This window comes from Chiloscyllium plagiosum, unplaced genomic scaffold (genome assembly GCF_037043375.1).
Source record: "Chiloscyllium plagiosum isolate Xiang-an unplaced genomic scaffold, Cpla_swu_hap1 HiC_scaffold_2, whole genome shotgun sequence".
NCBI lineage: Eukaryota > Metazoa > Chordata > Chondrichthyes > Orectolobiformes > Hemiscylliidae > Chiloscyllium > Chiloscyllium plagiosum.
This window is the reverse complement of record NW_028270140.1, coordinates 16,411,318-16,435,734: the sequence shown is the minus strand read 5'-3', so window position 1 is coordinate 16,435,734 and position 24,417 is coordinate 16,411,318. Positions and strand designations below refer to the sequence as shown.

General features: G+C 45.3%; 1 protein-coding gene across 1 annotated transcript in view; it reads right to left on the bottom strand.

Moving 5' to 3' along the window:
• The window catches only part of rest (RE1-silencing transcription factor), a 37,501-nt gene extending 14,042 nt beyond the window's left edge, over window positions 1-23,459 (bottom strand). Inside the window, exons 1-3 of the mRNA XM_043720284.2 lie at window positions 23,338-23,459; window positions 17,687-18,558; window positions 2,991-3,074 (exon numbers count right to left, since the gene is read on the bottom strand). Of these exons, the coding sequence (XP_043576219.2) occupies window positions 2,991-3,074; window positions 17,687-18,548 (946 nt within the window). The 5' untranslated portion in view covers window positions 18,549-18,558; window positions 23,338-23,459. The remainder of the gene's footprint in view (window positions 1-2,990; window positions 3,075-17,686; window positions 18,559-23,337) is intronic.
• Window positions 23,460-24,417: the final 958 nt, after the last annotated feature.

Genomic DNA, 24,417 nt, shown 5'->3' with positions numbered 1-24,417 from the left:
TGGAAATGTGTTGCTGGAAAAGCGCAGCAGGTCAGGCAGCATCTAGGGAACAGGAGAATCGACGTTTCGGGCATTAGCCCTTCTTCAGGAATGAGGAAAGTTGGTCCAGCAGGCTAAGATAAAAGATAGGGAGGAGGGACTTGGGGGAGGGGCGTCGGAAATGTGATAGGTGGAAAGAGGTCAAGGTGAGGGTGATAGGTCAGACTGGGGTGGGGGCGGAGAGGTCGGGAAGAAGATTGCAGGTTAGGAAGGCGGTGCTGAATTTGATGGATTTGACTGAGACAGGCTGGGGGAAGGGGAAATGAGGAAACTGGTGAAATCCGAGTTCATCCCTTGTGGTTGGAGGGTTCCTAGCCGGAAGATGAGGTGTTCTTCCTCCAACCGTCGTTTCGCTGTGGTCTGACGATGGAGGAGTCCAAAGACCTGCATATCCTTGGTGGAGTGGGAGGGGGAATTGAAATGTTGATGTTGCAGCTGTACAGGACTTTGGTTAGGCCACAGTTGGAGTACTGTGTGCAGTTCTGGTCGCCTCACTTTAGGAAAGATGTGGAAGCTTTGGAGAGGGTGCAGAGAAGATTTACCAGGATGTTGCCTGGAATGGAGAGGAAGTCGTACGAGGATAGGTTGAGAGTTCTCGGCCTTTTCTCGTTGGAACGGCGAAGGATGAGGGGTGACTTGATAGAGGTTTATAAGATGATCAGAGGAATAGATAGAGTAGACAGTCAGAAACTTTTTCCCCGGGTACAACAGAGTGTTACAAGGGGACATAAATTTAAGGTGAAGGGTGGAAGGTATAGGGGAGATGTCAGGGGTGGGTTCTTTACCCAGAGAGTGGTGGGGGCATGGAATGCGCTGCCCGTGGGAGTGGTAGAGTCGGAATCATTGGCGACCTTTAAGCGGCATTTGGATAGGTACATGGATGGGTACTTAATCTAGGTTAGAAGTTCGGCACAACATCGTGGGCCGAAGGGCCCGTTCTGTGCTGTATTGTTCTATGTTCTATGTTGAGCTACAGGGTGGTTGGGTTGGTTGGTCTAACCCAACCCAACCAACCAACCCAACCACCCTGTAGCTCAACATTTCAATTCCCCCTCCCACTCCACCAAGGATATGCAGGTCTTTGGACTCCTCCATCGTCAGACCACAGCGAAACGACGGTTGGAGGAAGAACGCCTCATCTTCCGGCTAGGAACCCTCCAACCACAAGGGATGAACTCGGATTTCACCAGTTTCCTCATTTCCCCTCCCCCCAGCCTGTCTCAGTCAAATCCATCAAATTCAGCACCGCCTTCCTAACCTGCAATCTTCTTCCCGACCTCTCCGCCCCCACCCCAGTCTGACCTATCACCCTCACCTTGACCTCTTTCCACCTATCACATTTCCGACGCCCCTCCCCCAAGTCCCTCCTCCCTATCTTTTATCTTAGCCTGCTGGACCAACTTTCCTCATTCCTGAAGAAGGGCTAATGCCCGAAACGTCGATTCTCCAGTTCCCTAGATGCTGCCTGACCTGCTGCGCTTTTCCAGCAACACATTTCCATCTATGTATAGACAAGGTCAATGAACACCATTCATTTAATTTTATGGCTAAGAATAAGTAGGTCAATTTCTGAATAAAATCAATATAAATGGTACATATGCTGAATTATGTTATGAAATAGATACATGCATATGATACAATAGATGTAGTACATATTTTTAAAATAGTCAAGTGTGCTGGTTAAAAGCACTGCAAAATGAAGCTCAAGTCAGCAGATACAGGATTCATTTTGTGACATGTCAGCTGTTGCTACGTGAGGCACTTCAACTGACCCAAGCATCATTCAGTTTTGGAGGGCAAAAAATAATCAGCCTCATCAGAATCTAAACTGAAAACATAAAAGACAGAACAGGCCTCATCTAAAACAGCTTCTAGGGTTGAAATGCATATTGTCAAGGATTACACTGACTAAACATGTAAACGTTTACTATCTGTAAAAGTAATCACTGAGGAATACAAACAACCTTATTAAAAATAACTCCAAATTCAAGTGCAACAGGAACAGTTGGAACAGGGTGACCGCCGTATCCACGGGCCTGGTTTCAGTTACCCACGGTTTACCACAACCTGAACATATTACAGGGAACGTTCCAGAATCAGGGGTCTGCCAGGAACGTAAATTTCCCATTTAAATGAATGAGTTCATGACTATCCGTGGTTGGTCTTGGAAAGTATGCCCCATGGGTACGGCAGGGGGACTATTGTGTAGTAAACTTTATTTTAACTGGCACATTATCAATCAGCTCTTGACAAACCTGCAAAAAAAACAACACCCAAATGCCGCAATCTACCATGATGTCCAAGTATTTATGCTATAAAGTATAACAGTGAAGTATATACCTACTGCATTAAGTTTCTATTACTCATTGTATGCTTTTACATTGACTTTAGGAGGCATAATGATGTTTTGCGCAGATTTTTTGAGGGATATTGATGGCCTGAAGTTTTGCTTGGTCAGAGTTTACTACGGTTATGCATACCTCTTGATTATCCAGAACATTTGATTAAGTGGCACAATCCTAGTGTCATAGATGCAAGTTAATACATTTACAGTACTAATTACTCATTCTTAGCCCAAGATGGTGTTGTTTAGCTTTTTCTTGTAAAATGTTGACAGCAACTTTGATAAACTGAATGGCTTTCTAAGCCATTTCAAGGCAGTTAAGAGACAACCACACAAACGAGAGACTAGTCAGAGATGAGCTCCACTGGACAACAATATCAGATTACCTTCCCTAATAGGCATGAATGTACCTGCTACAACTGATAATTTTTACTGATACCAGCCTGAACACTTTTTTAAAAAATGAATTCAAATGCTGAAGCTGCTACAGCAATATTTAAACTACCTAGATTGGTAGCTCCTTCAATAAAGATACTATATCATGTATCCATTCACATCATTTGGAATTACTACAAATCATGGCTCACACACCACTAATTATACTAACCTGAATGCGTACGCATGTGTCTGGTCAGATGAGTTTTCTGAGAACTTGAGTAAGGACACTGTGGACACTTATAAGGCTGTTCACCTGTAAAACAAGTGTACTGACATTAAAAGGAGGTTGCAACTCCACTTAAAGTAGAAAGCTTTACACAGAAGTACACAAAACATACCCTGTAAATTTCAGCAATTGAACACTGAGGGCTTTGACAATTTGTTTCTATTTGGTTTATATTTCTCACACTGTAGGGCTATATGGGCCTGAAAGTTTGGAAGATGCAGTTTCTGGTGTGGCTGCCACTTGGTATTCAAACTTGGTGTTTTGTCAACCAAGATCATATCGACAATTTAGGGTAAATAGAAATTGAGAATATGGATTTAATGTTTATCAATATGCTTTTGAGGCTCCAAATCAGCATTATGGAGATTTTAAAAATTAAGGCTTCCCTCCTTACACAAACAGAACCTTCTGAAGCAGGTATCGTTTCATCAGAATGACATAACATTGCTTTGTGTGTCACATACCAACATAGTTAGCTTGGTATCTCCAGATATGAAGATTCAGATTATCACATATAGAATTTTAGAAGAGAAGTCTAAAAACTATGATACAACTACAGTCATCTACTACCAAACACAGCAAACTTTCATAATTGAAAGAACTGCCGATGCTGCAAATCAGAAACAAAAACAGTGGTTGCTGGAAAAGCTCAGCAGGTCTGGCAACATCTGTGAACAAAATCAAAGTTAATGTTTCGGGTTTGGTGACCTTTCCTCAGAACTTTCACAACCTTAGGACCTCCCAACAAGACTTCTCAGCCAATGAAGAACTTGAGAAGTTCAGTCACTTTTCTAATGTGGTTCCAAAAACAGCAAAGATCCGATAACCTCTTTTGCTGATAATATATTAAGGATAAATATTGTCTAGGACAACAGGTAAACACTTCACTGAAACAGCGCCTTGGGTCCTAATTAATAAAACTCATTAGTGAACTTTACTAAAACCTTCTAAATATGTCTTCTCAATTTTTCATTCCTACTCTACCAATACTACATCATACATTTTCTACAAAATCCATCAGCATACATCCACACAGAGAACAGACAGTTCTTAAAAGGCTTACAGTGTCAAATTGATTAAGTTACCAATGGTACCTTAAGGCAGATTTTGAGTGTAAATACATCAAAAACTGTTTCAAATTGGCAAAACAGGATTTTGTTTTTTTTTTGAGATGTTGGGGAATGCAATTAATTAGCACATAGTTCTATCACAACATTTAATTAATTCATTTAAATTCCTCCAGAGATAAAAAAGGGTAATTGTGATTTTCTCACAATCTGACTCGAGGCGAAAGTTGCCAGAAAGAAAACTTTTAATTTGGGCAGGGCAAACACAAATCAGGGATTAAACAATAAACAGAAGATATGAGACAATTAGCATACTGAATGCTTATCTTTACTGTATGAACTGTAGAATACAAAAGCAGAGATGCAAGAACTCCGTAAAACACTGGTTAGGTCATAGCTGAAATAGTGCACAGGTTGCTGGTCACCACATTACAGGAAAGATCTCATTCTCAATGATCAAGAAAATCCAAGTAACGGCTGGCTTGAAGCACAACTGCACCCACACCCATCACTAAAATATGGTCCCTAAATTGATCATAGATTAGTTATGACAAATAAGCATAATTTGACTTAATTTCCTAAATTATGAAGATTTTCAATACCTTGAAGGCTCCTAACTAAAGGGCAAATCAATCTACAGTAATTGCTTCCCAATAGCAGTGGAGGTATATCTATGCCAGCTGTGCTGCAGTTTTTCAAGAAGCAATCACAAATGTTAGGACAAGATCCTATGGGTGAACCATTTAAGACTAAGATGAGAAGAAATGTCTTAATTTCTATTTAGTTTCAATAAATTGACACCTCATTTTAAGGTACTTAACTGACCAGACCATGAGGTTACAGATCATGGTAGAATTTGTTTCTATTGTAGCTGACGATCCACAATTCCTCATGGAAAGTTTTGACCTCCTACATCCAAGCTGAACTAATTCCATTTAACACAATTGTAGTGTCATAAAAGATGTGAAAATTGTCTTCAGTGTGTGTGCGTGTAAACTGGAGTTAAAGGCTATGCAATGCTCACTCTTGCCAACACTGTCAATATCTCTGCAACAGATGAGGTCAAACTCAAGTAATTTTCCTCCCCCTCCACTTTTGTTGGCACAACCTGCCTCAGGCCTGTTCTGGCACTATTTCCTTGAGGACTTAGTCAGCTCAATGAGCAGTGGTGCTACTCAACCATCCTTTGTGACAGATACCATCATGACTACATCCCTGTGGCCTCCATGTTCCTTCCAAGCGGTATAAAACAATACTGATAGAATGTCGCAATTGATAGTTACCGGGAGATCTCCATCCTCGTATTTGATTGGATTTAAATCCTCCTGTAGTCTGGGAGTTATCAGAAACATGGAAACTAGCAGAAGTAGCCATTCAGCTGTATGAGCCTTCTCCACTATTCAATATAATCATTGCTAATCCTCTTATTTCAATGTCAAATTCCTGCTTTCACCCCATACCCATTAATGCCTTTAAAATCTAAAACTTTTATCACTTTCTTGAAATATATTCAGTGACTTAGCCTCCACAGCCTCTGTGGTAGAGAATTCCACAGGTTGACCACCCTGACTGAAGAAATGTTTCCTCAATTCAGTCTTAAAGGCTTGCACTGTACTCTCAGACTTAGACTCCTATTTCTAGAATCCCTAAACAGGGAAAACATCCTCCATGCATCTAGTCCATCCAGCCCCAACTGAAAAATGTGAAATCCATTCAGATCCCCTTTTATCTTTCGAAATTCTAGAAAATACAAACCCACTCAAACTAATCTCTCCTCATAGGACAATATTGCTGCTCCTGGCATCAGCCTAGTGAACCTCCGCTGCACTCAGTCTATGGCAAGTGTATCCTAAGATAGGAAGATAAAAACTACATGCAATACTCCAGGTACGGTCCCACCAAGGTGCTCTGAAACTGCAGTTTACTTCTGAACTCAAATCCTCTTGCAATGAAGACCAATATACCACTTGTCTTCCTAATTGCTTGCTGCATCTGTCACCTTGACTGGTGTACAAGGACACCCAGGTATCTTTGTACATCCACATTTCCCAATATATCACCATTTAAATAATATTCGTCCATGTTTTTCACACAAAAGTGCATAATTTCACATTCAATCACTTTGCATCAGCCATTTGTTTGCCGCTCAACTTGTCTAAATCATCTTGAAGCCTGCTTGCATCCTAACTCTCAATCCCACTCAGTTTTGTGTCATCACCAAATCTGAAAATATTGAACTGGTTCCCTCATCCCAGTTACTTTTATTTATCATGAATAGCTGAGGCTCAAACACTGATCCTTGCAGTTCTACACTTTTCACTGTTTGCCAACTTGAAAAGAAAAAGTAATTCCCACAGGTCTTTGTCTATCAACCAATTCTCAATTTAGGCCAATGCATTACCCACATTCCACGTGTTTTATTTTTGAATACTGACCTCATATCAAAAGCCTTCTAAAATTCTAAATGCACCACATCTACTATTTCTCCCTCATCTATTCTGCTAGTTACATAACATATGCAGATTTGTTAAGCATGAATCGCTTTTCATAAACTATGCTAGCTTTGTCCAATCCTGTTAATGCTTTCCAGTGTTGTTATCCCAAGGTTTATAACAGACTCTAACATTTTGTCTACTACTGATATTAGGCTTACTGGTCTATAATTCTGTTCTGTTCTTAATATTGAGGACTATAGAGACAGCAGAAAATGACATACAAGACATGGTAATAGGGCAATCTGAAACACTGGCATTGGCAAGAAGGCATGAATCTGAAAGTATGATTAATTCACAAAGACAGATTTCCCAATTTGGCCTAAAATCCAGTTACTAATGAAAAAGACATTCAGGATTGACTAAATTAGTATTTCCAATGCCCAATTTATTGGTCTACGATCTGCTAAGTATATTTTCATTTGACTTTGTCATTGGTGATTTCCTACAATCAACTTCTAAGGTCATTTCAGAAAAGAGTTAAAAGTCAACCATATTGCTGTGGATCTTGAATCATGTGTAAGTCAGATGAGATAAAGATTAGAGACAAAAAAATTGCAGATGCTGGAATCCAAGGTAGACAAGCAGGACCGAAGATGGATTGCACCCGAAACGTCAACTTCTCCATCTCCTGATGCTGCCTGGCTTGCTGTGTTCTTCCAGCCTCCTGTTTGTCTAGACGAGATAAAGATGGCAGATTTCTTGCTTCTTCAACAACCTCCCATAATCAAATACCTTTAAACCGAAAGTCCCTGATGTCATCGCAAGAGCAACAATTTTCTGATGGCGAATTAGTTCAGTATGTTTAATGGACATTTCAGTGCTCTGGATGCTCAGTGCTCATGTCCTCCCAATTCTAAGTTAAGTACTGTGTGGGTTCAACTCCCAATTTCGGGGATTTGAACACCATAACCTAACTAGACAATATTATTAAGCTTCACCGACTAAGTGGTAGCCTGCTTACTGGAGCTCAGTCTGGATTTCATTATTCTAGGCCTCATTGTAGCTTCATCAAAAATAAATAGTCAGGACCTCAGTGTAGACCAAGGGAAACTGTTACCAGGGGTAGAAGGATCAAGAACTAGAGGACACTAAATTTAAGATAATTGGCAAAGGCAGAAATATGAGGCTTTTATTTTCTTGCAGTGTAAGACTAGAATCTAGAATCAATCTCATAAGAATGTGTTATAGGGTGATCCATTTGCATCTTTCAAAAAAAAAGGAATTGGATCATTACCTGAACATTTTTAAAAATGCAGGGCTGTCAGGGAAGAAACAAATGGCACTGAGCAATTTTCTCTTTCAGAAAGTAGCACCAAATATGACAGGCCAAATGGCATTCTTCTTTGTCAGAACCCCTTTGATTCTAAAGATAATTAATGAACCAGACACATTTTAAATACAAACAAATTTATGATCACCATAAAGACTAGCCTTTTATTCCATTCTTGTTTAATCACATTTCAATGACCAGCTGTCATAGCAAGAGCAGAAGTCAAGGCCTTTGAACTACTAGCAGAATAACATAACTGTGATTGTACTATTCCCTCAATGTAAAACACTGATTGAGATCATAGACTCAGAATCCCTAGAGTGTGGAAACAGGCCATTTGGTCCAACAAGTCCACACCGACCCTCCAAAGAGTAACCCACCCAGACCCATTCCCCTACCCTATTACTCTACAGTTACCCCGATTAATGCACTTAACCTACATGTCCTTGAACACTATGGACAATTTAGCATGGCCGAATCACCTAACCGGCATATCTTTGGACTGTGGGAGGAAACTGGAGCACCCGGAGGAAAGCCATGCTCACATGGGGAGAATGTCTGTGTGGAGTTTGCACAGTCACAGGAGGCTGGAATCAAATCCAGGTGCCTGGCGCTGTGAGGCAGCAGTGCTAACCACTGAGCCACCATGCCGTTCCCTGTGAAGGTATGAAACAAATTATCAAAATTTTGATCAATGCTTTCTCATCTCATAGCTCTAAGTTAAAGAAAGATCTGCTACCAATTTCAACTCAACTGTATTCTCCTACAACTAGCATTTTGTGAATTTAGCACATCAAAGGCAAAGGCACTCTGAAGTGAAGCATTTTGTTTTAATAATTCTGATTCTCAATTAGTCACTTTCAAGCATATTGACCTTTTAACAATGGAATTTCTGTTTTAATGCAATACTATTGGAGTATCTCCTACAATATTCTTTTGAACTGTTTTCTGGCCTTTGACTGAAAGGGAAAACAGGAAATTGAACAAAGGTAAGCCTTCTAGTACTCACTTCAAGACCTCAGTAGAACTGATCTCATTCAATCACAACTAAGGAACTAAACACCCAAATCCTTTTACAGGTCTCAACTTGATGCTGACACAAGGGATTTGCCTTGCTTGAGTTTTCAGAGTCTCAAGTTTCATCATCTTTGCATTCAACTGCACACATACCAAAGGAAATCCAATCAGTTTTTCACCCCCTTAAATTCCACCTGTGCGAAGTATATGAATTGCACAAAACTGTCACTTGGTGGACATTCAGGTAAGTAACCCAGATAAACATCAATGTAGTACTCAGAGTTGGGTATCTAGTCTGCAGGACTGGCACTGTGCGACACAGTAGTGGCATCCTAACTTGAGAGCAAAGGAAAATGCAGTCATAATACAGCCAAACAGATAAACCATCAACCTGTAACACCTTCCAAAATATACGATAGCTAAGGGTTAGCACTGCTGTCTCACAGCGCCAGGCACCCAAGTTCGATTCTAGCCTTTGGCGACTGTGTGGAGTTTGCGTTTTCTCCCAGTGTGTTTCCCCCGGATGTTCCAGTTTCCTCCCACAGCCCAAAGATGTGCCGGTTAGGTGAAGTGGCCATGCTAAATTGCCTGTAATGTTCAGAATGTGGAGGATAGGTGCATTAATCAGGGGTAAATGTAAGAGAACGGGTTTGGGTGGGTTACTCTTCAGAGGGTCGGTGTGGACTTGTTGGGCCAAATGGTCTGTTTCCACACAGTAGGAATTCTAAGAGTGGAGAAACTCCATTTTAGCCATATGATGGAAAAAAAATGAAATCTCTAACATTACTATCCATAGCTAGAGACTACAACATACATATCAAAGTGTGTTGCCACAACAACTCACTCCCTAATTAATCTGGAACACACTTCAGTCTGCACTCACTGAAGCTGACTGATTTTAAAATCCTTCTAATTCGGAACTGGAACATTACTAATGAGCAAGAAATTTCTTGGTCAGAGTATCCTGTTAGACGTCAATATAGCATTTAAAGCATATTCCAGTCTCCATATGTCAGAACTGTCTGGAATGGAGCTTGAATAATTCACCCTAAGTGAATAACAAAATAATTCTTCAGGGTGGTCTCCTAGGCCTCACCATCTTCAATTTCTTTAACAATGTCCTCCTTTCCACCATAAAGGTCAGAAATGGGGATGTTCATTGATGACTACACAATATCAAGAACCATTTGTGACTCCTCAGATACTGAAGCAGCCTGCCCATATGTGGGACAACACTCAGGTTTGGGCAGATAACTGGCAACCAACATTCACTCTGTGCGACTATCAGGTGATGATCATCTCCAACATGAGCGCATCTAACTATTTAATCATGCCCTTTGACATTCAATGATGGCATTACCATCACAGTACCCATAAAGGTAGGTCAGATGCTGGCAATTTTTTGACTAGTAACTCAACTCCTGTTTTCCCAAAGTCTGCCCATCATGTACAAAGCCCATGTTCGGAATGTAATGGAATACCATCCACTTGCTTGGATGATTGCAGCTCCAACATACTTAACAACCTTGATACCATCCAGGACCAAGGAGCTTGATTGACACCACATCCACATCTTCAATATTCACTCCCTTCACCAACTAGCTACTGTGGCAGCAATTTGTGCCATCTACAAGATTCACTGTAACACTTCACGAAGGCTCCTTGAACAGCATCTTGCAAGTTTGTGATCTCAGCAGCTAAACAATGGCAGATGAATGGGAACACTCCTGCCATTTGCAAGTTTACTTCCCAGTCACACAATATCATGTCATAGAGATGTACAGCATGGAAACAGACTCTTCGGTCCAACCCGTCCATGCCGACCAGATATCCCAACCCAATCTAGTCCCACCTGCCAGCGCCCAGTCCATATCCCTCCAAACCCTTCCTATTCATATACCCATCCAAATGCCTCAAATGTTGCAATTGTACCAGCCTCCACCACATCCTCTGGCAGCTCATTCCATATATGTACCACCCTCTGCGTGAAAAAGTTGCCCCTTACATCTCTTTTATATCTTTCCCCTCTCACCCTAAACCTATGTCCACTAGTTCTGCACTCCCAGGTTTTGGTCTATTTATCCTATCCATGCCTCTCATAATTTTGTAAACCTCTGTAAGGTCAACCCTCAGCCTCCGATGCTCCAGGGAAAACAGCCCCAGCCTATTCAGCCTCTCCCAGTAGCTCAGATCCTCCAACCCTGGCAACATCCTTGTAAATCTTTTCTGAATCCTTCAAGTTTTACAACATCTTTCCGATAGGAAGGAGACTAGAATTGCACGCAATATTCTAACAGTGGCCTAACCAATGTCCTGTCTTGGAACTACATCACCATTCCTTCATTGTCACTGAGTTAAAACCTTGGCATTCTCTTATGAGCACTTTGGGAGCCTCTCTCTCCCTATGACCTCACCAATTCAAAAATTCTTTTTGCTTTGGGTATCTTTGCCATATATTCCTTCACTTCTTCAACAGTATTTATATTATTTCTACTCAATCTAACTATTAGACCAAACTTTTGGTCATCACCTTTCAACAACTGATGTGTCTCATTTTTCATTTTCTTAGTGAGAAGTGCACCAGATACTTAATCTATGTTTAAAGCACTATGAAATACAATTTGCTGCTGTTCTTGTACTTTGCCCAAATCTGGGTTGTATTACATTGTCTTTAGTGAAAGGGATTGTCGTGCAATAAAATAAATTGGCTCTATTTGGATGCAATGAGCATAATAATTACATTAACAATTTCTGATTGGTTAGCCCAGGTCATTAATCATCTGTTAATAAATAAAAACAAAATACACCACTCGTATTAAGAATAAATATTTCAAGTAGGTGTTTAAAAATATATTTTGAATGCTGCCTGGTTTCACTGGGTCATGAGAAAATATTTAGAGCAAAGTGCAGTGTAGTGGGTAAGTGAGACTTTATATTTGGGTGGTTGTTTTACCCAAAATACTATTCGGGTACTGTCTCCCACCTGTCCGCCTCCTCTAACCAAAAAAAAGATTCTGCGTGCCAATTGGGAAGGTGACTGGTTTCTTTTTTTTTTCATTTTTCAGTGGTCTTATTGGGAATTTAGAATAATGGGAATGGGTGTTAGGACAGTTGAATGTTGCCCCTGCAGAATGTGGGAGGTAAGGATCACCAGTAGTGTCCCTGCTGACTGTATCTGTGGGAAGCACATACAACTCCAGCTCCTCAAAAATCGCGTTAGGGAACTGGAGCTGGAGCTGAATAACTTTGGATCATTTGGCAGGCAGAGGGGGTTATTCAGAGGAGTTACAGAGAGGTAGTCACACCTCAGATAAAAGAAGAAGGTGGATGGGTAGTGCAGGGATCCCCTGTAGCTGTTCCCCTCAATAACAAGTATACAGTTTTGGATAATGCTGGGGGGAACTACTTACCAGGAGGTAATCCATGGAGTACAGGTCTCTGGCACGGAGTCTGTCCTAGTTGCTCAGAAGGGAATGTGAAAGAGGAGCAGAACATTAATCATTGGGGACTCCAAAGTTTGAGAGACAGATAGGAGGTTCTGTGGGAATGAGAGAGACTCATGGTTGGTATGTTGCCTCCCAGGTGCCAGGGTTCATGATGTCTCTGATTGTGTTTTCAGGATTCTTGAAGGGGAGGGGTAGCAGCCCCAAGTTGTGGTCCACATAGGCACCAAGGACATAGGTAGGAAGAGAGATGGAGATTTAAGGCAGTGATTCAGGGAGCTAGGGAGGAAGCTTACAGGTAGAATAAAGGCAAGGAATAGGGAGAAAAAGGAGTTGAACACATGGCTACAGGGATGGTGTAGGAGGGATGGTTTCGGATTCATGGATAATTGGGGCTCCTCTTGGGGTAGGTGGGACTCTACAAACAGGATGGTCTTCACCTAAACTAGCGGGGGTACCAATATCTTGGGGGATGGGGGTTTGATAATGCTCCTCAGGTGAGTTTAAACTAATTCAACAGGGGGATGGGAACCAAAATTGTAATCTGAGTATGCAGGATGTTGACAGTAGTGAAGTCAGAATTAAGATTTCAAGATCGCAAGAACACACTGGCAAGCAAGAAGCTGGTTTGAAGTGTGTTAACTTTAATGTCAGGAGCTTCCAGAATAAGGTGGGTGAACTTGCAGCATGGGTTGGTTCCTGGGATTTTGCTGTTGTGGCCACTGATACACATGGGGAGAGCAGGGACAGGAATGGTTATTGTAGGTTCCAGGATTTACATGTTTCAGTAAGAACAGAGAAAAAGGTAAAAGAGGGGGTGGCATGGCACTGTTAGTCAAGGACAGTATTATTGTTGCAGAAAGGACGTTTGAAGATTCATCAACTCGGGTAGTATGGGCTGAGATTAGAAACAGGAAAGGAGAGGTTACCCTGTTGGGCCTCCAAATAGTTCCAGAGATGTAGAGGATTGGATAGCAAAGATCCTTGATGGGAGCGGGATTGACAGGGTAGTTGTTATGGGGGACTTTAACTTTCCGAATATGAACTTGGAATACGATAGTTCAAGTACTTTAGATGGGTCAGTTTTTGTCCAATGTGTGCAGGAGGGTTTCCTGACACAGTATGTAGACAGGCCAACAAGGAGAAAGGCCACATTAGATTTGGTACTGGATAATGAACCTGGCCAAATATTAGATTTGGAGGTAGGTGAGCACTTTGATGATAGTGACCACAACTCAGTTATGTTTACTTTAGTGATAGAAAGGAATAGGTATATACTGCAGGGCAAAAGTTATAGCCGGGAGAAAGGCAATGATGATGCAATTAGGCAAGATTTAGGATCCATAGGATGGAGAAGGAAACTACAGGGCATGGGCACAACTGAAATATGGAGCTTATTCAAGGACCAGCTACTGTGAGTGCTTGATAAGTATGTATCAGTCAGGCAGGGAAGAAGTTGTCGAGAGCAGGAGGCATGGTTTACTAAGGAAGTTGAATCTCTCGTCAAGAGGAAGAAGGCGGCTTATATTAGGATGAGACGTGAAGGCTCAGATAGGATTCTTGAGAGTTACAAGTTAGCCAGGAAAGACCTAGCGAGAGAGCTAAGAAGAGCCAGAAGGGAACATAAGAAGTCGTTGACGGATAGGATCAAAGAAAACCCTAAGGCTTTCTATCAATATATCAGGAATAAAAGAATGACTAGAGTAAGATTAGGGCCAATCAATCATAGTAGTGGAAAGTTGTGCGTGGAATCAGAGGACATAGGGAAAGCGCTAAATGAATACTTTTTGTCAGTATTCACACGAGAAAAAGACAATGTGGTCGAGGAGAATACTGAGAGACAGGCTACTAGACTAGTTGAGGTTCAGGTGCATAAGGAGGAGGTTTTAGCAATTCTGGAAAGTGTAAAAATAGATAAATCCCCTGGGCAGGATGGGATTTATCCTAGGATTCTCTGGGAGGCCAGGGAGGAGACTGCCGAGCCTTTGGCTTTGATCTTGATGTAGTCATCGTCTACAGGAATAGTACCAGAAGACTGGAGGATAGCAAATGTTGTTCCCTTGTTCAAGAAGGGGAGTAGAGACAACCCTGATAATAATAGACTATTGAGTCTTACTTCAGCTGTGTGTAAAGTTTTGGAAAAGGTTATAAGAGATAGGATTTATAATCATCTTAATATGTTGATTAGGGATGGTCAACATGGTTTTGTGATGGGTAGGTCATGCCTCACAAACCTTATTGAGTTCTTTGAGAAGGTGACCAAACAGGTGGATGAGGGTAAAGCGGCTGATGTGATGTATATGGATTTCAGCAAGGGGTTTGATAAGGTTCCCCACGATAGGCTACTGCACAAAATATAGGGAAATGGGACTGAGGGTGATTTAGTGGTTTGGATCAGAAATTGGCGAGCTGAAAGACAGAGCCTGTGGTTGATTGGAAATATTCATCCTGGAATTCAGTTACTAGTGGGGTACTGCAATAAACTGTTTTAGGTCCACTGTGGTTTGTAATTTTTATAAATGATCTGGATGAGGGTATAGAAGGCTGGGTTAGTAAATTTGTGGATGACACTAAGGTCGATAGGGTTGTGGATATTGATGAAGGATGTTGTAGGTTACAGAGAGACATAGATAAGCTGCAGGGCTGGGCTGAGAGGTGGCAAACAGAGTTAAACGCGGAAAAGTATGACTCACTTTGGAAGGAGTAATAAGAATGCACAGTACTGGGCTAATGGTAAGATTCGTGGTAGTGTAGATGAGCAGAGAGATATCGGTGTCCAGGTGCATAGATCCTTGAAAGGTTGCCACCCAGGTTGATAGGATTGTTAGGAGAAAGTGAGGTCTGCAGATGCTGGACATCAGAGCTGAAAATGTGTTGCTGGAAAAGCGCAGCAGGTCAGGTGGCATCCAGGGAACAGGAGAATCGACGTTTCGGGCATAAGCCCTTCTTCAGGAATGTTAAGAAGGCATACGGTGTGTTAGCTTTTATTGGTCGAGGGATTGAGTTTCAGAACCATGGGATCATGTTGCTGCTCTACAATACTCTGGTACAGCCACATTTGGAATATTGCATACAGTTCTGGTCATCGCATTATAGGAAGGATGTGGAAGCTTTGGAAAGGATTCAGAGGAGATTTACTAGGATGTTGCCTGGTATAAAGGAAAGTTCTTACGAGGAAAGGCTGAGGGACCTGAGGCTGTTTTCGTTAGAGAGAAGGTTGAGAGGTGACATATAAGATAATCACAGGGTTAGATAGGTTGGACAGTGAGACTCTTTTTTCCTCTAATGGTGATGGCTAGCATGAGGGGACACAGCTTTAAATTGAAGGGTGATTGATATAGGACAAATGTCGGAGGTAGTTTCTTTACTCAGAGTAGTAGGGGCATGGAATGCACTGCCTGCAACAGCAGTAGGTTTGCCAATTTTAAGGTCATTTAAATGGTCATTGGCTAGGCATATGGACGAGGATGGAATTGTGTAGGTTAGATGGGCTTCAGATTGGTTCCACAAGTCAAAGCAAGAGCAAGTGCCTAAGGGTCTGTACTGCGCTGTAATGTTCTACGTTTTATGTTCTAGCTGACAAGCAGAAGTGTGGAAAACTACTTCAACTATGCATAATTTCACTTGCTGAGTTAACGTTCTGATCCACAGAAGGTTATGAGTCATTACTTTTTATGAAATGATAAATCACTGGAACCGACATCACTAACAGAAAAAAACATTGGCAAGATTGCTCTTGAAAAGTAAGACTACAACATTCATTATCCAGCTATGTGCATTACTTCATCAATATACACAGTGGTTCACCATTCAATTTACTCATTACTTGTATGCAGATTAGATTAGATTCCCTACAGTACGGAAACAGGCCCTTCGGCCCAACAAGTTCACACCAACCCTCCGGAGAGTAACCCACCCAGACCCATTTCACTCTGACTAATGCACCTAACACTACGGGCAATTTAGAATGACCAATTCACCCGAGCTGCACATCTTTGGACTGTGGGAGGAAAACAGAGGAAACCCATGCAGACATGGGGAGAATGTGCAAACTCCACTTGAACCTGGGTCCTTGGTGCTTTGAGGCAGCAGTACTAACCACTGAGCCACCGTGCCACCACAGATTTGAAGAGCCCTCCAACATGCAAAAATTTAATTTCATTCCATTTAGCACTAACATCAAGGCAACAGTTTTTAACAGGCTATAGAAATATCAATTCAGAAGACTTTGTATTGTTATCTTTAAGACAAAACAAAATGTATTCCAGTCACATTTCAAAAATGTCATCAAATCAATGGCAACGACTTTAAAAAGAAATGAGGTCTCATAAAACTTTGCAGATGAATACAAAATATCCCAAAATGATTTTTACTTTTGATTTTTTTTTATTTAACCTATTTCTTTAAATCAACCTAACCAGAGATGTTATTACTTCCCAATATTTTCCCTCAACCAACACCTTTAATCAGATTATTTTGTCACTTTTCTCACTGTTGTTTCTATCAACTTGCTGTGTTCAAACTGCATGGTGTATTTCATATCTAACAACATCTACGCTTTAAAAGTGATTAGCTGTAAACCACTTTGGGATATTCTGAAGTGCATACAACAGATTTTTCTTACTTTTATATTCCTCAATATCTTCTGTAAATTATGTAAGAGTTTGATAAAGATTTCAAAGAAACTTATATACTGAAGTTATTCTGCATCATTAGTATGGAGTATGCTGTTTATAGTCATATTTAAGATTTTAAACAAGTAGCTATGTTGCTGCTGCAACACAAAAAGTGGCAATGTACTCCAAATCCATTTTTGTACCCACACGTACTAACTTTTGTCAGGAAAAAGTTGTTGCAATTTAATCCACCGAATCAGCCCGACTCATTTAGGAACACTCATGTCAAGTATCAGTCAAGAACTTGTGCACATAATAATGAACTGAAGTTTCAGCTTAGATTAAGTCCTGTCAATGATGCAGACCTTTGAATGAGACATTAAACCCATGTCCCAACTCCTGATGTAAAAGATTCTTGGCGCTAATTGAAAAGTATGCAGTTCTCCTGGCAACACAACATCCCTCTATTAATCACTTTCAAAAACAAATCATTCATCTCATTTGTTAAGATTTTTGGACTTACAAGTGCACAACCTACACAGTAACTGAGACCTGATGTAGAAACAGTGCTCCAAAAGCTTGCATTTTCAAATAAACCTGTTGGACTCTTAAATAGTGTCATGTGATTTTCAGATTTGAAACAGAACTAATTGATTCAGCAGGATGCCACGAGGTTTATTTAAATACAAATTATTGTTCTGAAAATCCAACAACGTACTAACGAACCATACCTGTGTGTGTTCGCATATGCTGCACATAATTATTCTTTCTGTCTGAGAAATAAGAGCACTGTGAACAAGTATAAATCTTCCGAGGAAAGTGGTTCCGCAAATGCTTTCTCCAGTGATATTCACTGACCGTAGTGTATGTGCAGATGGTACATTTATAAACTTTCTCGTTCTCCCCAACCTTGTCATGATGTTTTAGATGTGCCAAATAATGATCATATCGGTTTGTATTATACCCACATCTGTCACAACGAATGGGACCTTTAGAAATATCAGTTTCTTCAGGAAGAGGATCTGGAACTTTGGATTTTGTTTGCTTTTCTGCATTTTCCTCAACAATAAACTTTTTGGCACTATGTACTTTGATGTGATGCACAAACTCCACCTTGGACTCAGCTTCATACTGGCATGGGCGACAGCGAAATGGTTTTGGTTTTTTTCTCTTGTCAGCCAAGTTCTCCTGATTTACAATTTCTGTTGAATCTGTACCTGAGTCACCAGTGTCTCGAGAAAAACTCTCAGAACTGTCCTTTGTTGCAACACTTGGCAGGGCTTGTTCTTCTGCACTTAGACTTTCAGATTGCAAAGCATCATTGACATCAGTTCTCAAATCATCCTCATTGTCAGATAAATTGCTGTTTACCGTTTTCAATTCTGCCATCTGTCTAACCTCGCCATGGTAGTCATAGCAGCTTATGTCACCAGTTAATGCAACATTTGCCAACATAACCAGCTGTGGTGCTGCTGTCAAGTCATTCTTGGAAAGATAATTAAGGCCACATATTTCCTCATCTGAAGAAATTCCAACAGTGGAGCGAGAAAACATACTGGTCCCACCAGATTGCTCGAGCACTTGCGCAGCCATCTTCAATTTTCTGTGTACACAATTATAAAATGAATTTTGAATAAATCGGCTACAACAATTAACATCTGACAAGAATGAGGTTTTAATATTTTGCTGTGATAATTCAATTTTGTAACAAGAAACTTGCACAAGAAATTGATGAAGGTCAACTACATTTACTGAGTCAATGACAAATACCTAACTGCTTCAGCTTATTACAAAGGAGAGAAAATGGGGCCGTGGAAGGAGAGACAAGTAGCATGGGGAGGTGGAATGAAAAAGAGGGGGCAGGGAATGGGGTGGTTAGGGGAAGACATTGGGAAAAGGGGTGGGAGGCAGGGTTGGGTGGCTGGGAGCGATGGAGTAGACAGGAGGCAGAGAGTGCTCAGCCTGGAGAAGGGGAAGGATGGGGCAAGGTGTGAAGGGAGCGGGACATGATGGGATGTGTGGAGTTTTGGGGATGGGATGGATTAGCAGGGCACACCAGGGGTAAAGGGTTGCATGTGGAGCTGAGGAATGAGGGAGTGGTACAGAGAGGAGAGGTAGGGGGAAGGGAGGGGGAGCAGAGGAGAGGAAAGAGATGGGAAGGGAGAAGGAGCAGAAGAGTGGAAAAAGATGGGAAGCAAGGGTTAGAGGAGGAGACAGGAGAGGTAGGTGAGTTTGGGAGGGTCAAGGGCACAGATAAGATGAGAGGGGGATGGAGGACAGGGGAGCAATGGGGCGAATGGAGATAATTGATAGGTAAGAGTCAAGGGAAGGGATGAATGTAGTCTGGGAGTACTACTTGGTGAGGGGCAAAGCAGAAGGCAAATGAGTTTTGGGGTGGAAGGGGTTTTGGGCAGCTAGGTCAGGGTTCCAAAAAGAGGGTTGAAGAGGTGAAGATGGTTGGAAGTGTGTGAGCAGAGGGAGCAGAGGAGTGAGTGGAAGGTCGGTGGAGAAGGAGAAAGCTGGGAGGGGAAAGAAGGCCAGAATGAGTGAGTGGATGGGCGTCAAGGAGGGTCAAAAGGGGGCGAGGTTGGTGGCGTTGGGGGGGGGGGGGGGTTAGAGATTGGGGGTTATGACAGGGTGGTTAGAAATTGGGGTCACGGTGGGGGGTTAGAGATTGGGGGATCACGGTGGGGGGGTTAGAGATGGGAGGTCACGGTGGCGGGGATTAGAGATTGGGGGTCACATGGGTAGGGTTAGAGATTGGGGGTCAGGGCAAGGAGTTTAGAGATTGGAGGTCACGTGGGGAGGGTATAGACATTGCGGTCACGGTGTGGGTTAGAGACTGGGGTCACGTGGGGGGGTTAGAGATTGGGGGTCACAGCGGGGGGGGGGGTTTAGAGATTGGGGTCACAGTGGGGAGGTTAGAGATTGGGGGCCACGGGGGGTTAGAGATTGGGGTCACAGTGGGGGGGGTTAAAAAATTGGGATCACAGTTGGGGGTAAGAGATTGGGGTCACAGTGGGGGGTCAGAGATTGGGGGTCACATGGGGAGGGTTAGAGATTGGGGGTTATGGCAGGGTGTTTAGAGATTGGAGGTCACGTGGGGAGGGTATAGACATTGCGGTCACGGTGTGGGTTAGAGATTGGGGTCACGTGGGGGGGTTAGAGATTGGGGGTCACAGCGGGGGGGGGGGGGTTTAGAGATTGGGGTCACAGTGGGGGGATTAGAGATTGGGGGCCACGGGGGGTTAGAGATTGGGGTCACAGTGGAGGGAGTTAGAGATTGGGGGTCACTGCAGGGGGGTTAGAGACTGGGGGACACGGCGGGGGGGTTTAGAGATTGGAGTTCAAATGGGGGTGTTTAGAGATTGGGGCTCACAGCAGGGTGCGGCTAGAGATTGGGGCTCATGGCAGGGGGATGGTTTAGAGATTGGGGTCACAGTGGGGGGGGTCAGAGATTGGGGGTCACGATGGGGGGGTCAGACATTGGGGGTCACGATGGGGGGTCAGAGATTGGGGGTCACGGTGGGGGGTCACGGTGGGGGGGTCAGAGATTGGAGTCACGGTGGGGGGGTCAGAGATTGGGGGTCACGGTGGGGGGTCAGAGATTGGGGGTCACGGTGGGGGGGTCAGAGATTGGGGGTCACGGTGGGGATGGGGGGTTAGAGATTGGGGGTCACAGTGGGGGTGGGAGGTTAGAGATTGGGGGTCACAGTGGGGGTGGGAGGTTAGAGATTGGGGGGCACGGTGGGGGAGATTAGAGATTGGGGTCACAGTGGTGGGGGGTTAGAGATTGGGGGTCACAGTGGTGGGGGGTTAGAGATTGGGGGTTACGGTTAGGTTAGATTAGATTAGATTACTTACAGTGTGGAAACAGGCTCTTCGGCCCAACAAGTCCACACCGACCCGCCGAAACGTAACCCACCCAGACCCATTCCCCTACATTTACCCCTTCACCTAACACTACGGACAATTTAGCGTGGCCAATTTGCCTAACCTGCACATTTTTTGGATTGTGGAAGGAAACTGGAGCACCCGGAGGAAACCCATGCAGACATGGGGAGAACGTGCAAGCTCCACACAGTCAGTCGTCTGAGGCGGGAATTGAACCCGGGTCTCTGGCGCTGTGAGGCAACAGTGCTAACCACTGTGCCACCGTGCCGCCCACGTTAGAGATGGGGGGGCCACGGTGGGGGTGGGGGGTTAGAGATGGGGTGTCACGGTGGGGGTGGGGGGGGGTTAGAGATGAGGGTCACGGTGGGGGTGGGGGATAGAGATGGGGGTCATGGTGGGGGTGAGGTATTAGAGATGGGGGGTTACGGTGGGGGTGGGGTGGTTAAAGATGGGGGGTTAGAGATGGGGGGTCACGGTGGGGGTGGGGGGTTAGAGATGGGGGGTCACGGTGGTGGAGGGTTAGAGATTGGGGGTCACGGTGGTGGGGGTTAGAGACTGGGGGTCACGGTGGGGGTGGGGGGTTAGAGATGGGGAGGCCACGGTGGTGGTGGGGGGGATAGAGATGGGAGGCCACGGTGGTGGGGGGGGTTAGAGATGGGGGGGGTCACGGTGGGGGTGGGGGGTTAGAGATGGGGGTCATGGTGGGGGTGGGGGTTAGAGATGGGGGGTCACGGTGGGGGTGGGGGGGTTAAAGATGGGGGGGTCAAAGGTGGGGGGGTCACGGTGGGGGTGGGGGGTTAGAGATGGGGGGCCACGGTGGTGGGGGTTAGAGACTGGGGGTCACGGTGGGGGTGGGGGGTTAGAGATGGGGGGGCCACGGTGGTGATGGGGGGTTAGAGGGGGGGGGTCACGGTGGGGGTGGGGGGGTTAGAGATGGGGCGTCACAGTGGGGGAGGGGGGTTAGAGATGGGGGGTCACAGGGGTGGGGGTTAGAGATGGGGGGTCACGGTGGGGGATTAGAGATGGGGGTCACGGTGGGGGTGGGGGGATAGAGATGGGGGTCACGGTGGGGGTGGGGGGATAGAGATGGGGGTCACGGTGGGGGTGAGGGGTTAGAGATGGGGGTCACGGTAGGGATGGGGGGTTAGAGATGGGGGTCACGGTAGGGATGGGGGGTTAGAGATGGGGGGGTCACAGTGGGGGTGGGGGTTTAGAGATGGGGGGTCACGGTGGGGGTGAGGGGGTTAGAGATTGGGGATCACGGTGGGGGTGAGGGGGTTAGAGATTGGGGATCACGGTGGGGGTGAGGGGGTTAGAGATTGGGGATCACGGTGGGGGTGAGGGGGTTAGAGATTGGGGATCACGGTGGGGGTGAGGGGGTTAGAGATTGGGGGTCACGGTGGGGGTGAGGGGGTTAGAGATTGGGGGTCACGGTGGGGGTGAGGGGGTTAGAGATTGGGGGTCACGGTGGGAGTGAGGGGGTTAGAGATTGGGGGTCACCGTGGGGGTGGGGGTTCAGAGATTGGGGATCATGTTCGGGGTGGGGGGTTAGAGATTGGGGGTCACGGTGGGGGTGAGGGGGTTAGAGATTGGGGGTCACTGTGGGGTTGAGGAGGTTAGAGATTGGGGGTCGAGATTGGGGGTCATGGTGGGGGTTTAGAGATTAGGGGTCATGGTGGGGGTGGGGGTTTAGAGATTGGGGTCACGGTGGGGTGGGGGTTTAGAGATTGGGGATCATGGTGGGGTGAGGGTTGAGATTGGGGGTCACGGTGGGGGTGGGGGGTTTAGAGATTAGGGGTCACGGTGGGGTGGGGGTTGAGATTGGGGGTCACGGTGGGGTGGGGGTTGAGATTGGGGGTCATGGTGGGGGTGGGGGGTTAGAGATGGGGGGTCACGGTGGTGGAGGGTTAGAGATTGGGGGTCACGGTGGTGGGGGTTAGAGACTGGGGGTCACGGTGGGGGTGGGGGGTTTAGAGATTGGGGGTCACGGTGGGGTGAGGGTTGAGATTGGGGTTCACGGTGGGGTTCCACATTGCCGGTCGGGTTGGGGGGGGGGGGCAGTGACGAAATCGCCGTGCCTTCACCTCCCTTGCCCGAGGCCCCGACATGTTGATTCCAGAACCTCTCGCTGTCCAGACGCGGAGGGGGGGGGGGTGGGGGGGAGAGCGCGGGCGGGATCTTGCTGCGGGTTGAGGGAGAGTTGGGGCGGACCCCTCCCGAATACCCCGAGGAGGAGAGGCCCGGCCATGAGGAGGGGGGGCTGCCTGCTCCCAGTCGGTGCAGAGAGTTCCCGGCGGCGGGCGAAAGCCTCCGTTGCCCGGGTCCCGGTCGGGCCTGCTCGGCGATCAGCCTTGGACAGCGCCTTTCAGCCGCACCTCCCCCCTCCCACCCCTCCCAAAACCAGCTCTCCCCCCCCCCTTCCCCTCACCCCCACCCGGAGCCGGGGGAAATCCCGCTGTCCATTCGTCAGCCTCCCCCGTCCACTCACCGACAGGCTCAATGCCCAGTGCCTCTCCTTCTGCTGCTCTCGCCGCCTCACATTCCTTCACATCGAGCGGCCGCGACAAACTTTCAGCCGCAAACTCCAGCGGCGGGAGCGCGGCGTCCGTCCCTGCAGGCCCGTGACGTCAGCACGCCGCCCGGCACAGCTGTTAGACAGGCAGCCCCGCCCCCACCCCCCCAATACCCCACCACTACACTTCCACACCCCAGAGAGGACAGTGCAACTCTGCACGCTCACTTGAACAGGACGGTGCAACTCTGTACACTCGCTTAAACAGGGAGGGTGCAACACTACACACTTGCTTAATCAGGACGGTGCAACACCACACACTCGGTTAAACAGGAACGGGCCATACTGTACTTGCATCAACAGGACGGTGCAACACCACACACTCGCTTCTACAGGAACGGGCCATACTGTACTCGCGGAGAAAGTGAGGACTGCAGATCAGAGCTGAAAATGTGTTGCTGGAAAAGCGCAGCGGGTCAGGCAGCATCCAGGGAACAGGAAAATCGACGTTTCGGGCATAAGCCCTTCTTCAGGAAGGGCTTCAGGATTCCTGAAGAAGGGCTTATGCCCGAAACGTCGATTCTCCTGTTCCTTGGATGCTGCCTGACCTGCTGCGCATTTCCAGCAACACATTTTCAGCTCATACTGTACTCGCATCAACAGGATGGTGTAACTCTACACACTCGCATAAACAGGATGGTGTAACTCTACACACTCGCATAAACAGGAACGGGCCATACTGTACTCGCGGAGAAAGTGAGGACTGCAGATGCTGGAGATCAGAGCTGAAAATGTACTGTACTCGCATCAACAGAATGGTGCAACTCTACACACTTAAACAGGATGGTGCACCTCTACACACTCGCTTAAACAGGACAGTGCCAATCTGCACACCAGCTTGGCAGGCTGATGCTACTCTGCACACTGGCTTGAATTGGGAGGGTGCAACTGAATACTTGTTTAAACAGGGCAGTGCAACACTACACTTACTTAAACGGGACGGTGCAACTCTACAGATATACACTCACTTAAGCGAGACGGTTCAACGATACAGAC